Genomic DNA, 13,686 nt, shown 5'->3' with positions numbered 1-13,686 from the left:
GGGAAAGAAAAGGAAAACTTCAGTACAAAAGCTTCTCATAACTGTAAAGAACAATATAAAACACCACATTGCTTGTACATACACACCCCTTCCACTTTATTGGGAACACCTGCATATTCACGCAGTTATCCAAAGCAATACAATGTGCAAAAAAATAAAAAAAATTAAAAAAAAATCATGCAGATACAAGTCAAGAGTACTCCAGTTTATGTGCACATCAGAATGAAGAGAAAAAAAAATGATCTCAGGGACTTTAACCATGGCAAGGATGTTGGGGCCAGATAGGCTGGTTTGAGCATTTCAGAAACTGCTGATCTCTCTGGAATTTCACACACAACAGTCTCTGGAATTTACATGGAATGGTGCAAGAGAAGAGAGAGAGAGAGGAAAAAAAAAACAACAACTCAGAGCATCATGAGAGCAATTAGATCTTCCAAACAAAACAATCAAAATTCACTGAAAACTCAGGGAGGAGTGTCAATTTTCCTGAAAGTTCATTAATCTGCCTAATTAGCAACATGTTAATGAGACTAGGGAAAAACCAGGGAGCAATTTTTGTGCAGATTGATTAGCTCTTCCAAACAAAATCAATCTGCACAAAAATTGCTCCCTGGTTTTTCCCTGGTCTCATTAACATGTTGCTAATTAGGCAGATTAATGAACTTTCAGGAAAATCAACACTCCTCCCTGAGTTTTCAGTGGATTGTTTTGTTTGGAAGAGCTAAACAGAATCAAAATCCATTGACAACTCAGGGAGGAGTAGCAATTTTTGTGAACTGCAGACAGACGGACGACAGACGCTGTGTGATGGCAATAGCTCATCGCCCTATAGCTGGTGAGCTAAATAAATAAATAAATAAAACAAACCAACCCACAGAGTGAGCAACAGTTCTGTGGGTGGAAACACTTTGTTCATGACAGAGGTCAGAGGAAAATGGCCAGATTGAGCTTGCACCCTTCATGCACCGTAATTCCTCCAGATTCCTTGAATTATTTAATGATATGCAATGTAGAGGGTGAAGTATCCAAATCTCTTTCTCGCTTTCTTTGAGGAACATTGTTTTGAAACATTTCAATAATTTTCTCACGTATTTGTTGACAAACTGAAGATCCTCGGCCCAGCTTTGCTCCTCAAACACTAGGCCTTTCCTAGATACTGATTTGGTAGCAAATCATGATTACAATCACATCATTATTAAACCTCATTACTAACCATAAATTGCCCCATCCCAACTTTTTTTTGGAATGTGTGGCAGCCCTAAAACACAGGAATGGATGTATATTAACAAATAAAATGAAGTTCCCAGACAAAAATATCTTGGGTTCATACTGTCGGCAATGAAATAAATATACGGTGGTGCTTGAAAGTTTGTGAACCCTTTAGAATTTTCTATATTTCTGTATAAATATGACCTAAACCATCATCAGATTTTCACACAAGTTATAAAAGTAGATAAAGAGAACCCAGTTTAACAAATGAAACAAAAATATATTTGGTAATTTATTTATTGAGGAAAATGATCCAATATTACACATCTGTGAGTGGCAAAAGTATGTGAACCTCTAGGGTAATTTGAAGGTGAAATTGGAGTCAGGTGTTTTCAGTCAATGGGATGTCAATCAGGTGTGAGTGGGCACCCTGTTTTATTTAAAGAACAGGGATCTATCAAAGTCTGATCTTCACAACACATGTTTGTGGAAGTGTATCATGGCACGAACAAAGGAGATTTCTGAGGACCTCAGAAAAAGCGTTGTTGATGCTCATCAGGCTGGAAAAGGTTACAAAACCATCTCTAAAGAGTTTGGACTCCACCAATTCACAGTTAGACAGATTGTGTACAAATGGAGGAAATTCATGATCATTGTTACCCTCCCCAGGAGTGGCCGACCAACAAAGATCACTCCAAGAGCAAGGCGTGTAATAGTCGGTGAGGTCACAAAGGACCCCAGGATAACTTCTAAGCAACTGAAGGCCTCTCTCACATTGGCTAATGTTAATGTTCATGAGTCCACCATCAGGAGAACACTGAACAACAAATGGTGTGCATGGCAGGGTTGCAAGGAGAAAGCCACTGCTCTCCAAAAAGAACATTGCTGCTTGTCTGCAGTTTGCTAAAGATCACATGGACAAGCCAGAAGGCTATTGGAAAAATGTTTTGCGGATGGATGAGACCAAACTTTTTGGTTTAAATGAGAAGCGTTACATTTGGAGAAGGGAAAACACTGCATTCCAGCATAAGAACCTTATCCCATCTGTGAAACATGGTGGTGGTAGTATCATGGTTTGGGCCTGTTTTGCTGCATCTGGGCCAGGACAGCTTGCCATCATTGATGGAACAATGAATTCTGAATTATACCAGCGAATTCTAAAGGAAAATGTCAGGACATCTGTCCATGAACTGAATCTCAAGAGAACGTGGGTCATGCAGCAAGACAATGACCCGAAGCACACAAGTCGTTCTACCAAAGAATGGTTAAAGAAGAATAAAGTTAATGTTTTGGAATGGCCAAGTCAAAGTCCTGACCTTAATCCAGTCAAAATGTTGTGGAAGGACCTGAAGCGAGCAGTTCATGTGAGGAAACCCACCACCATCCCAGAGTTGAAGCTGTTCTGTACAGAGGAATGGGCTAAGATTCCTCCCAGCTGGTGTGCAGGACTGATCAACAGTTACCGGAAACGTTTAGTTGCAGTTATTGATGCACAAGGGGGTCACACCAGATACTGAAAAAGCAAAGGCTCACATACTTTTGCCACTCACAGATATGTAATATTGGATCATTTTCCTCAATAAATAAATGACTGAGTATAATATTTTTGTCTCATTTGTTTAACTGGGTTCTCTTTATCTACTTTTAGGACTTGTGCGAAAATCTGATGTTTTGGGTCATATTTATGCAGAAATATAGAAAATTCTAAAGGGCTCACAAACTTTCAAGCACCACTGTAAGTCTCAGTAAATTCAGAAAATCGCTGCTCTTTTTTTTTTTAATTTACATTTTCTATACTATCCCAACTTTTTCTGATTTGGGGTTGTGAATGTGTGTATTAATATTATATACATTCACCAGCTACTTTATTAGGTACACCTTGCTAGTACTGGGTTAGACCCCCTTTTGCCTTCAGAACTGGCTCAATTCTTCATGGCATAGATTCAACAAGATTCTGGAAACATTCCTCAGAGATGTTGGTCCATATTGACATCATAACATCATGCGGTTGCTGCAGATTTGTCGGCTGCACATCCATGATGCAAATCTCCCGTTCCACCACATCCCAAAGGTGCTCTGTTGGATTCAGATCTGGTGACTGTGGAGTACAATGAACTCACGGTCATGTTCAAGAAACCAGTTTGAGATGATTTTAGCTTTGTAACATGCCGCATTCTCCTGCTGGAAGTAACCATCGGAAGATGGGTACAACGTGGTCATAAAGAGATAAACATGGTCAGCAACAATACTCAGGTACCCTGTGGTGTTTAAATGATGTTCAGTTGGTATTAATGGGCCCAAAGTGTGCCAAGAAAATATCCCCCACACCATTACACCACCACCACCAGCCTGAACTGTTGATGCAAGGCAGGATGGAGCCATACTTTCATGTTGTTTACACCAAATTCTGACTCTACCATCCAAATGTTGCAGCATACATCTAGACTCATCAGACCAGGCAATGTTTTTCCAATCTTCGATTGCTCAATTTTGGTGAGCCCGTGCAAACTGTAGCCTCAGTTTCCTGTTCTTAGCTGACAGGAGTGGCACCTGGTGTGGTCTTCTGCTGCTGTAGCCCTCTGCTGCTGTCACCCAACTGTTTCAAGGTCCGATGCGTTGTGCATTCAGAAATGGTCTTCTGCGTACCTTGGTTGTAACGAGTGGTCATTTGAGTTACTGTTGCCTTTCTATCATCTCAAACCCGTCTGGCTATTCTCCTCTGACAACAACAAGGCGTTTTCACCCAGAGAACTGCCACTCACTCATGAAATATCTACAAGTAGTGAATATAAACTTAATATATTCACCCCACTGTGTAATATTCTCTTTTATTTATTTATATACCTCCCCCCATTATTGTCCATAGTTAACTCGCAATTAATCACACCTTTTTTTTAATCTGTTCTAAACGTACCTTAAAGGGATATTTTTCAAGTTTTCAGGGAGTGGACAAATATGCTTGCTTTACACAAATGTACAGTGTTTTGCAAAAGTATTCATGTCCCTTGGTGTTTGTCCTGTTTTGTTGCATTACATGCTGGAATTAAAATGGATTTTTGGGGGGTTAGCACCATTTGATTTACACAATATGCCTACCACTTTAAAGGCAAAAATTGTTGTTTTATTGTGACACAAACAATAATTAAGATGAAAAAACAGAAATCTGGAGTGTGCATAGGTATTCACCCCCTTTTGTATGAAACCCTTAAATAAGAGCTGGTCCAACCAATTCACTTCATACGTCACAATTACTTGATTAAGATCTACCCGTGTGCAAAGTGTCAAATGATGTCTGTATAAATCAACCCGTTCTGGAAGGACCCTGACTCTGCAACACTACTAAACAAGCAACATGAAAACCAAGGCGCCTCCAAACAGGTCAGAGACAAAGTTGTGGAGAAGTATAGATCAGGGTTGGGTTATAAAAAAATATCCCAAACGTCCCAAATATCCCAAAACATCCCACAGAGCACCATTAAATCCATTATAGCAAAATGGAAAGAATATGGCACCACTACAAACCTGACAAGAGAAGGCCACCCACCAAAACTCACAGACCGGGCAAGGAGGGCATTAATCAGAGATGCAACAAAGACACCAAAGATAACACTGAGGGAGCTGCAAAGATCAACAGCAGAGATGGGAGTATCGGTTTATAGGGCCACTTTAAGCCGTACACTCCACGGAGCGGGGATTTATGGAAGAGTGGCCAAAAAGAAGAAAAAAAAGTCATTGCTTAAGAAAACACGTTTGGAGTTTGCCCAACAGCATGTGGCAGACTCCCCAAACACATGGAAGATTTTCTGGTCAGATGGGACTAAAATTGAACTTTTTGGCCATCATGGGAAACACCACGTATGGCGCAAACCCAACACTCTGAGAACACCATTCCTACAGTGAAGATGGTGGTGGCAGCATCATGCTGTGGGATATTTTTCATCTGCAGGAACAGGAAAGCTGGTCAGGACTGAACGAAAGACGGATGGCACTAAATACAGGACAATTCTGGAGGAAAACCTCGGAGTTGGCCAGAGGTTCACATTCCAGCAGGACAATGACCTTAAACATACTGCTAAAGCTACACTGGAGTGGTTTAAAGGGAAACATTTAAATGTCTTGGAATGGCCTAGTCCTGAGGTGGGCAAACTACGGCCCGCGGGCCACATCCGGCCCGTTGGCGTTTTTAATCCGGCCTGCGGAAGACAATCATATAAACGCGATTGAGCAGATCTATAAACTATAAGCTTCAGTGTTATCACGTAGACAGGTGTTCTAGAGATCCGTCTTTCCAGTCAGTCGTATTCACGCGAGATTACATTTGCAGAGTGGTGCAGCGCGTGCCATGGAAGTCATTCTGGCGCCCGTGCCACTGATGATCTCGAGAACACAGGATAAAACCTGACAATGAGTGGTCCTAAAAAAAGAAAAGTGGACAGTGAGTGCAGGGTGTTCAATAAAGAATGGACAACTAAGTATTTTTTTTGCTGAAGTCCGATCAAAGGCTGTATGCCTTATGTGCAAAGAAACCGTTGCAGTTTTAAAGGAATAAAACATCAAACAGCACTTTTCCTCCAAGCATGCTAATTATGCTAACAACCAGTCAGCGCAAGCACGGATGAATACAGCTCAGCGGTTGCTGAGTGAATGTGAGTATTAACACTTTCTCTTTTTAAAACTATGTTGGAGCTGTAATAAGATGGTAGTCACATGTTTACAGACATAATAATATAAAAAGTATAACTCTTATTAATTTTGGTTGTCGTGGGTGGCTGCTGTAGTGCTGGTGTTTGTTTTTAAAGCCTAGGTCACAACCGGCCGTACGTGCTCCTACGGCCCGTCTACGTGCAAAAAACGCAAGAAACGCACGGAGGGCGCGTGTGTGACGTGCTGATTTTCGAGCCGTAGACTGGCCGCAGACCGGCTGCAGAGGTTCTTTGTCATGTCAAACAAACTCTATGGGCGCTTACGTTTTTTTTCAGGTTGCAAGACAAACTTACAGCCAACGCGCCTCTTTCTCCACGAAAAAAAAAAAAAAAATCGCACGCCCAAAAAAATCGTACGTCCGGTTGTGACCTAGGCTTAAGTATTGAGGTATTTCACTCACGTGACCAAGTCATGTGATGCTGCCATTTTGGACGGCACGGCTCGAAATCAGTTTGAATGCGAGGAAGGCGACAAACGAAAAACATAAAAGAAAAAGGAGCGAGATGCAGAAAACACCTTCACTATCCAGCGACGTAGGGCATTTACAGGGCGAGCAGAGGGAGAGGTATTTGCAAAAATTGAGGTTAGCAGGCTTAGAGAACGACGTTTACCTGCTTCCACCAGGATTGCTCACTGACGTACGGAAGTACACGAAGCCCTCGTCTTTACCTGACTTCGGCCCACATGATCTGTATACCTATGTCGTTAAAAACCCATCGCCATACACAGGTATTGATCTGAAAGCGTATACGAGTTTGGATGCCTACAAATATTTTGTGTCAGGCTGGGTAACATGCCTACATCAGCGGGTCGTCCCTGGAGCCGGTGGTCGCCATCTTATTACAGCTAAGGTTTGTTCACATTTTCATTTACTTTCGGTCCTCAGGATAAACAAAATGTTATTAAATGGCATTGAAATAACTTCTTAGTCTGTTGAGACATGGCCCGTTATAAATTTGCTGTTACCAGGCAATGACCAAGAACTGTATTATTAGGGTCGGTGTAGTTGTAGCAGTGTACTAGCAACTAGCTGTTAGCACTAGCTAATGTCAACAACATCGTAGCTAGTATGTTACTGTAGCAATGTTTACGTTCAGTCATTTGGATGACTGTTAAAACCTTTCAGTCTCAAGTTTTTCCTTTACTGGATTTACTAGTTTACTGAGCTAGCGCGCTCGGCGGCCGAGCCGGGAGCCATCGCGCGCTCGGCGGCCGAGCCGGGAGCCATCGCGCGCTCGCTCAGTAAACTAGTAAATCCAGTAAAGGAAAAACTTGAGACTGAAAGGTTTTAACAGTCATCCAAATGACTGAACGTAAATATTGCTACAGTAACATACTAGCTACTGTTGTTGACATTAGCTAGCTTGCCGTCCAAAATGGTGGATACCGGGGCGTCATGTGACCCTGTGACGTCAGGTGAAATACCTCAATACCATGTGCTTTTGGGTGTCTGCTCCGCCCCTCATTTATGTCCCTGTCTATTATGAGCAGCTGACCTTGCTTCTGCTTATATCTGTTCCTGGACTTTTGCCTGTGGAGGTTATTCTGATCTATGAGTGGCCTTTTGGAATATGAAAACCTGTTTGGAACCTGTGTTTTGATTTTTTGAGGACTGGAAATATTTCAGTGAGTGACTTTGAACCTGAAAACCAGTTTGGAGTTTTTTGCCTTCTTTAGCTGTTTTGTTTGATTTTGTGGGCTGGATGGATCCAGTGCCAAACCATTGAACTGCAAACATGTTGGCATGGTGTGGTACCTCTCCTACTAATGGTGGTTGGTTGGACTGGAAGGCTGGAAGTGGATGGTTAAAAAAAAAAAACATTCAGGTGTAAATCTACGAGTTCAGTGAAATGTACAAAAACGATATGTACTGATATGTAATTTAGTTCAATTTAATGATATGCAATTTAGTTGTATGTATAAAATGATACAAATATACAAATACACTGGCATCCTACTCATCCTGGCAGCTCAAAGATGTAATTTAAGAATTAAGTGTGCTACTTTTCTTACTGTTACGTGTGTGTGTGTGTGTGTGTGTGTGTGTGTGTGTGTGTGTGTGTGTTACTTTTCTGGATGGATCCAGTGCCAATCTATTGAACTGCAAACATTTTTCTTCTCTGCCTTTGTTGACTGAGAACTAAAATAAATGACAATCTGATCTGCATTTGGGTCTCTGTCAGTGAAGGCCTTACAATAACACTAAAGCTTTTCCGGTTTATGTTCGATATGTATGAATTTGGTGCTGGCCCGGCCCGCCTGGCAAATTTCAAAAGTCAATGTGGCCCCTGAGCCAAAAAGTTTGCCCACCCCTGGCCTAGTCAAAGCCCAGACCTCAATCCAACTGAGAATCTGTGGCATAACTTGAAGACTGCTGCACACTAACGCAACCCATCTAACTTGAAGGAGTTGGAGCAGTTTTGCGTTGAGAAATGGGCAGAAATCCCAGTGGCTAGATGTGCTCAGCTAATAGAGACATAACCCGAGAGACTTGTAGCTGTAATTGCAGCAAAAGGTGGCTCTACAAAGTGATTTTTTTTGGGGGGGGATATATAGGTGTGTGCAAATGCACACTCCAGATTTCTGTTTTTTTTTTTTTATCTTAATCATTGTTTAGGTCACAATAAAACAATTTTCACCTTTGAAGTCGTAGGCATGCTGTGTAAATCAAATGGTGCTAACCCTCCAAAAATCCATTTTAATTCCAGCTTGTAATGTGCCAAAACAGGGCAAACACCAAGGGGGATTAATACTTTTGCAAGACACTGTATGTGGCCAGGTCCGGAAGGATAAGGCTGGACACAGCAAAAATTATTTGTGGGTATTGTATTCCTCCACTGCATTTAAAAAATAAAGCAGCATTAACTTTATAATTTTGAGGGTTTAGCACAATTCAGTGTGAACAAAACAATATGTTCCTCTAGTTCGGTCCTTAATTTCCAGCCTTAAACTATCCAATAAAATAAACTAAGACTCAGTGATGTGGATTATGTGCGCATACACCTTATAATATATAACATTACATATACACACAGTATATATTCTCACTACTTGTTTACATTTACCTTTTATATATATACACAGGAGTGATTATATTATTACACACACACGAACCATTCACTGCATTGGGGTGTTCAAAAGTTTATACTCCCACTGAAACCCAACATACTAAGCCAATCAGATTGCAACCTCTACACTTCGAAGGGTTTGTCTAGAAAAGCACAGAAAAGACACCAGATGCTTTGGATGACGTATGCAGAGTGTCTGAGACTGAGACTAGGTGCTATGAGCACATGCTGCAGTGCTATAGAACCTACACCATGGCTTTCAATATTTATATGATAATGCATTAACTATAACCAACATTGTTGCACTTTTTCACCAAATGAAATGCAACCCTGGGAAAATGTAATACTGGGATACCCCAAGAATAAGGAACTCACCAGCCTCTTTTGGTTTAATACTTGCTCCATGAGTGAAGGTCTTGTAGGGCGTTCTCCAATAGCACCAAGCCGCTGCTTTGTCACAGACACAGGCCTCTCCTCCGAGCCCTCCTACAATTCAATATAAATGTGTTCATGCCATGAGATCCCAGCACTTTATCTGAGTATCTCAAAGTATCTCACCTGCCTTATCACTTTATATATTACTATAAAGTTAATTTGACTTTCTTTATATAATAATAATAATAATAATAAGCTAGCTGTTTTAGTCTAAGGTTGGAGGATCTCCTTTTTCTAGAGCTGCTTGTGATGATCCAATGAAGCACAAAACTACTGATGCACAGTTATGACTTAACACTCGGAAGCAAGCAAAGAGCCTTGAAAATGCCACTGTTTAATATGGGAACCAGTTTTGTACAAAGCTTTACTTGACTATTACAGTGGCATTATACATACGTACTTCACATATTCTGCAGCACATTTTATCAGTGGCAGTATCATTAAAAACATTGGAAGAATATTTCTATATCAATTTGTTTAAAACACACAAAGCTAAAAGCGATCCTCTTGATAACCTCAGGGTCCTGGGTGGCACAACAGAAAAGTGCTTGGTCTATTTGTCAGGAGATTACGAGGTCGACTGGGAGCCCAAAGGAGCATAATTGGGTGGGAGGGATAACATTACTCTCGCTCATCACTAATAAGTGACAATCTGGGCATCTGTGTGATCAAGTGGACCCTAATCATCAGTAGAAAGGAATCATCACCAAGCAAATATTATTTTTGTGGTGCACTGTGCAAGTGTATTACAACCATCATTGCTTTTAAAAAAAACAAAAAAACAAATCAGTATTACTTCATGCCAGGGTGAGAAACAGTTTGCCAAACAAAAATATCTAGCCAACAGTAGTAGTGTGGTCAGAAAGTGACTAGTGATCAAGTGCTAATGATTAGCACACACTGTGCATGGAGAAAATGAACCATAGTCTCTTTCGTTACACCTACAAGAGAGTCAAAAAAACAAACAAACCCATACATGTCTGATAAAGTATTCAATAAGTAGACAGAGTGATTAATAACTTCATCTGCATCTGACACACTTGTACCAGGGCCACACACTACAGTCCCTCTACCATGTCGGTGTCACTGCTGTGGACCACCACCCAAATACTGTAATATCTGAACCGCACCGTTTCATCAAAGGCTACGTTCACACTGCAGGCTGAAGTGACTCAAACCCGATCTTTTCGCCCATATGTGACCTGTATCCGATCTTTTATTGACAATATGAACGACACAGATCCGATTTTTTCAAATCCAACCCAGGCCGTTTGGATATGTGGTGCTAATTCCGATTCCTATCCGCTCTTTTCATATGCGACTTCAGTCTGAACCGCCAGGTCGCATTCATCCGACTTACACGTCATCAACAAGCCACAAACGTCACTATTCTGCGCTGAAGTAGGCGGCGGGTCTCTCAAAAAAAGTTACAACAACATGGCGCATAATCACGGGCGCAGATAGAGGGTGGGACGAGTCATATTTAAATTCACCTCGTTCGGTCCCCCCCACTTATAGGGAGGAAAAAACGTCTATGCTGTCTTTCTTTGCATAAGGCAAACCTCACGGAAAAATCAAAAGACTAATTACCATTCGGTTTATTGAGGTGCACGGCAGTGTATACATAGTTGCAACAACTCACATAAAACAAAACAAAGACTGATATTCGGTTGGTTGAGCTGCGCAGACTGCACAGGTTGCGAGCTCGAGCTTGGTTGCTATGGTTACTAACAACAAGTTTGACAGGCATCTCGGGGTTGGGGTTGGTTTGCTGGCAGCTTTGTCCCCCCCAGTTTTTTGTCCCCCCCAGTTCAAAAAACGTATCTGCGCCCCTGCGCATGACATCAATGCGAGGGACGCTTCGGGCTGTGAAGGTTCTGAATCTTCTCAATGGAAGGACGCAGAGGTTAGGGAGCTGATTTCCATTTGGGGGGATGCAACTATTCAAGCTAGCATGAGTCATACCGCAACCGGGCGGTTTTACTTCCGTAAACACTGGCCATGCTCACTGCGTGTGACGTCGTCGTATCCTGCAGTGCGCATGCGGAACACTTTTAGGTCGCTTTTCGTTCATACTGAGGATCACATACAAGTCGCATATATTTGTTAATGTGAACGACCTCACAAAAAAATCGGATTTCACAAAAAAATCGGAATTGAGCATTAAGCCTTGCAGTGTGAACGTAGCGTAAGGTCCCTTTTGAAGCCGGATTCAGATTTTCTGTTCCATGTTAAAAAAGTCCAGTAGTTACATTCTCACGCCTGTAAATGCACCACTGTAAATGCTCTGAAGAAAAGAGGAAAAATCTGCTCGGTTCCTCATTATCGCCGCATTCTCAAAGCTTCTCACACTTCTGACAACTTCATAAGAAACAAAGTGTCTATCAAAACACTCAATAAGACTACGTTCAGACTGCACCCTGAAATGACCCATATCCGATTTTTTTGCCCATATGCAACCTGTATCCGGTTTGTTATTGACAATCTGAATGACACGGATCCGATTTTTTTGCCCATATGCAACCTGTATCCGGTTTGTTATTGACAATCTGAATGACACGGATCCGATTTTTTTCACATGCGACCCAGGCCGCTTGGATATGTGGTCCTAATTCCGATGCATATCCGTTATTTTCACATGCGACTGCAGTCTGACCGGACAGGTCGCATTCATGCGACCTACACGTCATCAACAAGAGACAAACGTCACTATTCTACGTTGGCTAATCCCGCATCATCATTATCAGAGAAGCGCAGCACGTCAACATCCCACCACTCCTAGCTGCGACTCCGCATCCATACCCTCCTTTCAACGGAGGTTGCTGCCATGGCCCCACACAGCGCCTGGACCAAAGCCCTTGCCCTCCTGCTTCTCAATCGCCTCCACAATACCAGGTTATTGTGTGAGTTCCGCCGCCACCACAAAAACCACATCGCCAGGTCTCGCCTCATCTCCATGCTTTACTTGCAAACTTGAAGAGTGCGCTTTTTTTTGGTTTACGTATTACGTAGATGTGCTTATTAGGTGTCAATTTGCGCATACGGGACACTTTTGGGTCGTTTTCCGTTCATATTGGAGATCGCATACAAGTCTCATATAATTGGTAATGTGAACTGCCTAACAAAAAAATCGGATTTCACAACAAATCGGATATGGGTCGTTTCAGGTTGCAGTCTGAACGTAGAGTGTATGAAGATGACATACTCAGATTTTCAATGATGACAACTTGATAGTGGGGGAATTGACCTTCCGCAGGTTCTAATCTCTCAATAATATGACTCAGAAGTAATAAATAACATTTGTATGAATAGAATTATTGGGATTTGTTTCTCCCTTCTCAGATACATTATGGCCTGTAGAGATATATAAACACACACATTTACCCTCTGATGTTGGACTTATGGGGCACCTTATAGTCTTCACCACTGTGGTGTTTTCCTCACAACCATGTTTACAGGGATATTATGAAAATGAAAGAGCATAATTTTTTTGCATTGTGTTTTTTGATAGTGTTATACTTTGTTACATGTGTTGTATGAAGCCGCTGGTGAATAAGAAGTAAACTTCAGCCTGGTTCCAGTGAACAGTAGGACTGGAGTCGGTCACTAAAGAGCCCTGTATGGTCGGTACCTCAGCAACACGCTTACTTCTAGTTTCCCAGACGCCATGGCCTGGTCGCTCTTCTTCTTCTTGTACTTGTCCTTGTACATTTTGTTGCGGTGCTTTTTACACATCCATGGTTTCCTCTGCTTGGCTCCCAGAGTGCTGGTCTCGGAGCAGCCATCATAAACGCAGCGCTTCGGCGCGCTCTCGTCGCATGGCTCGGCCGGGCTCGGGGCGCTCTCCCTCGGCTCGGCTGTGTCCAGCGCGTCGCTCTCCTCTTCCTCCTCCGGGTCATCCATGTCAAACACGGCGTCTCCCTCCGGAGTGGAGCTATTTAAACTCCTGCCCTTGTTCCCGGAGAGGGGCATCTGGCTGTCTTTACTAGCAGGAGCCTCTGGATTTCCGCCGTCGTTCTCGTTCATGTTCCGTTTTGATTTATAAATAACCCTAAAGAAAGGGAGAAGCGGTGCTGACAGCTAGCATGGAGCTCTACGAGCTAACGGAACACAGCGCATCGCCTAATGTTTACTGGGAAAACTTAGTTATTGTATCAATTATTACTTATATACACACACAAAGCTCACTAAATGAAGCTTAAAAAGGACGTTTATAATCAGTTTATATGTATGAGGCTTCAGACCTGCACCAACAACAGGCAAATTATTA

General features: G+C 42.1%; 1 protein-coding gene across 2 annotated transcripts in view; it reads right to left on the bottom strand.

Annotated features, from left to right (window-relative positions):
• Positions 1 to 13,686, bottom strand: part of rfxap (regulatory factor X-associated protein) — a 17,901-nt gene extending 4,215 nt beyond the window's left edge. The window contains exons 1-3 of one of the 2 annotated variants that reach the window (XM_060908772.1): positions 13,065 to 13,686; positions 9,357 to 9,467; positions 1,514 to 5,623 (exon numbers count right to left, since the gene is read on the bottom strand). In XM_060908772.1, the coding sequence (XP_060764755.1) occupies positions 5,522 to 5,623; positions 9,357 to 9,467; positions 13,065 to 13,442 (591 nt within the window). In that variant the 5' untranslated portion in view covers positions 13,443 to 13,686 and the 3' untranslated portion in view covers positions 1,514 to 5,521. Of the gene's footprint in view, positions 1 to 1,513; positions 5,624 to 9,356; positions 9,468 to 13,064 lie in introns of those variants that run through there. The other variant, XM_060908771.1, reaches the window with a different exon arrangement.

The sequence above is a fragment of the Neoarius graeffei genome, chromosome 25 (genome assembly GCF_027579695.1).
Source record: "Neoarius graeffei isolate fNeoGra1 chromosome 25, fNeoGra1.pri, whole genome shotgun sequence".
Lineage (NCBI taxonomy): Eukaryota > Metazoa > Chordata > Actinopteri > Siluriformes > Ariidae > Neoarius > Neoarius graeffei.
The sequence above is the reverse complement of the archived record's forward strand: the minus strand, read 5'-3'. Positions and strand labels throughout refer to the sequence as shown.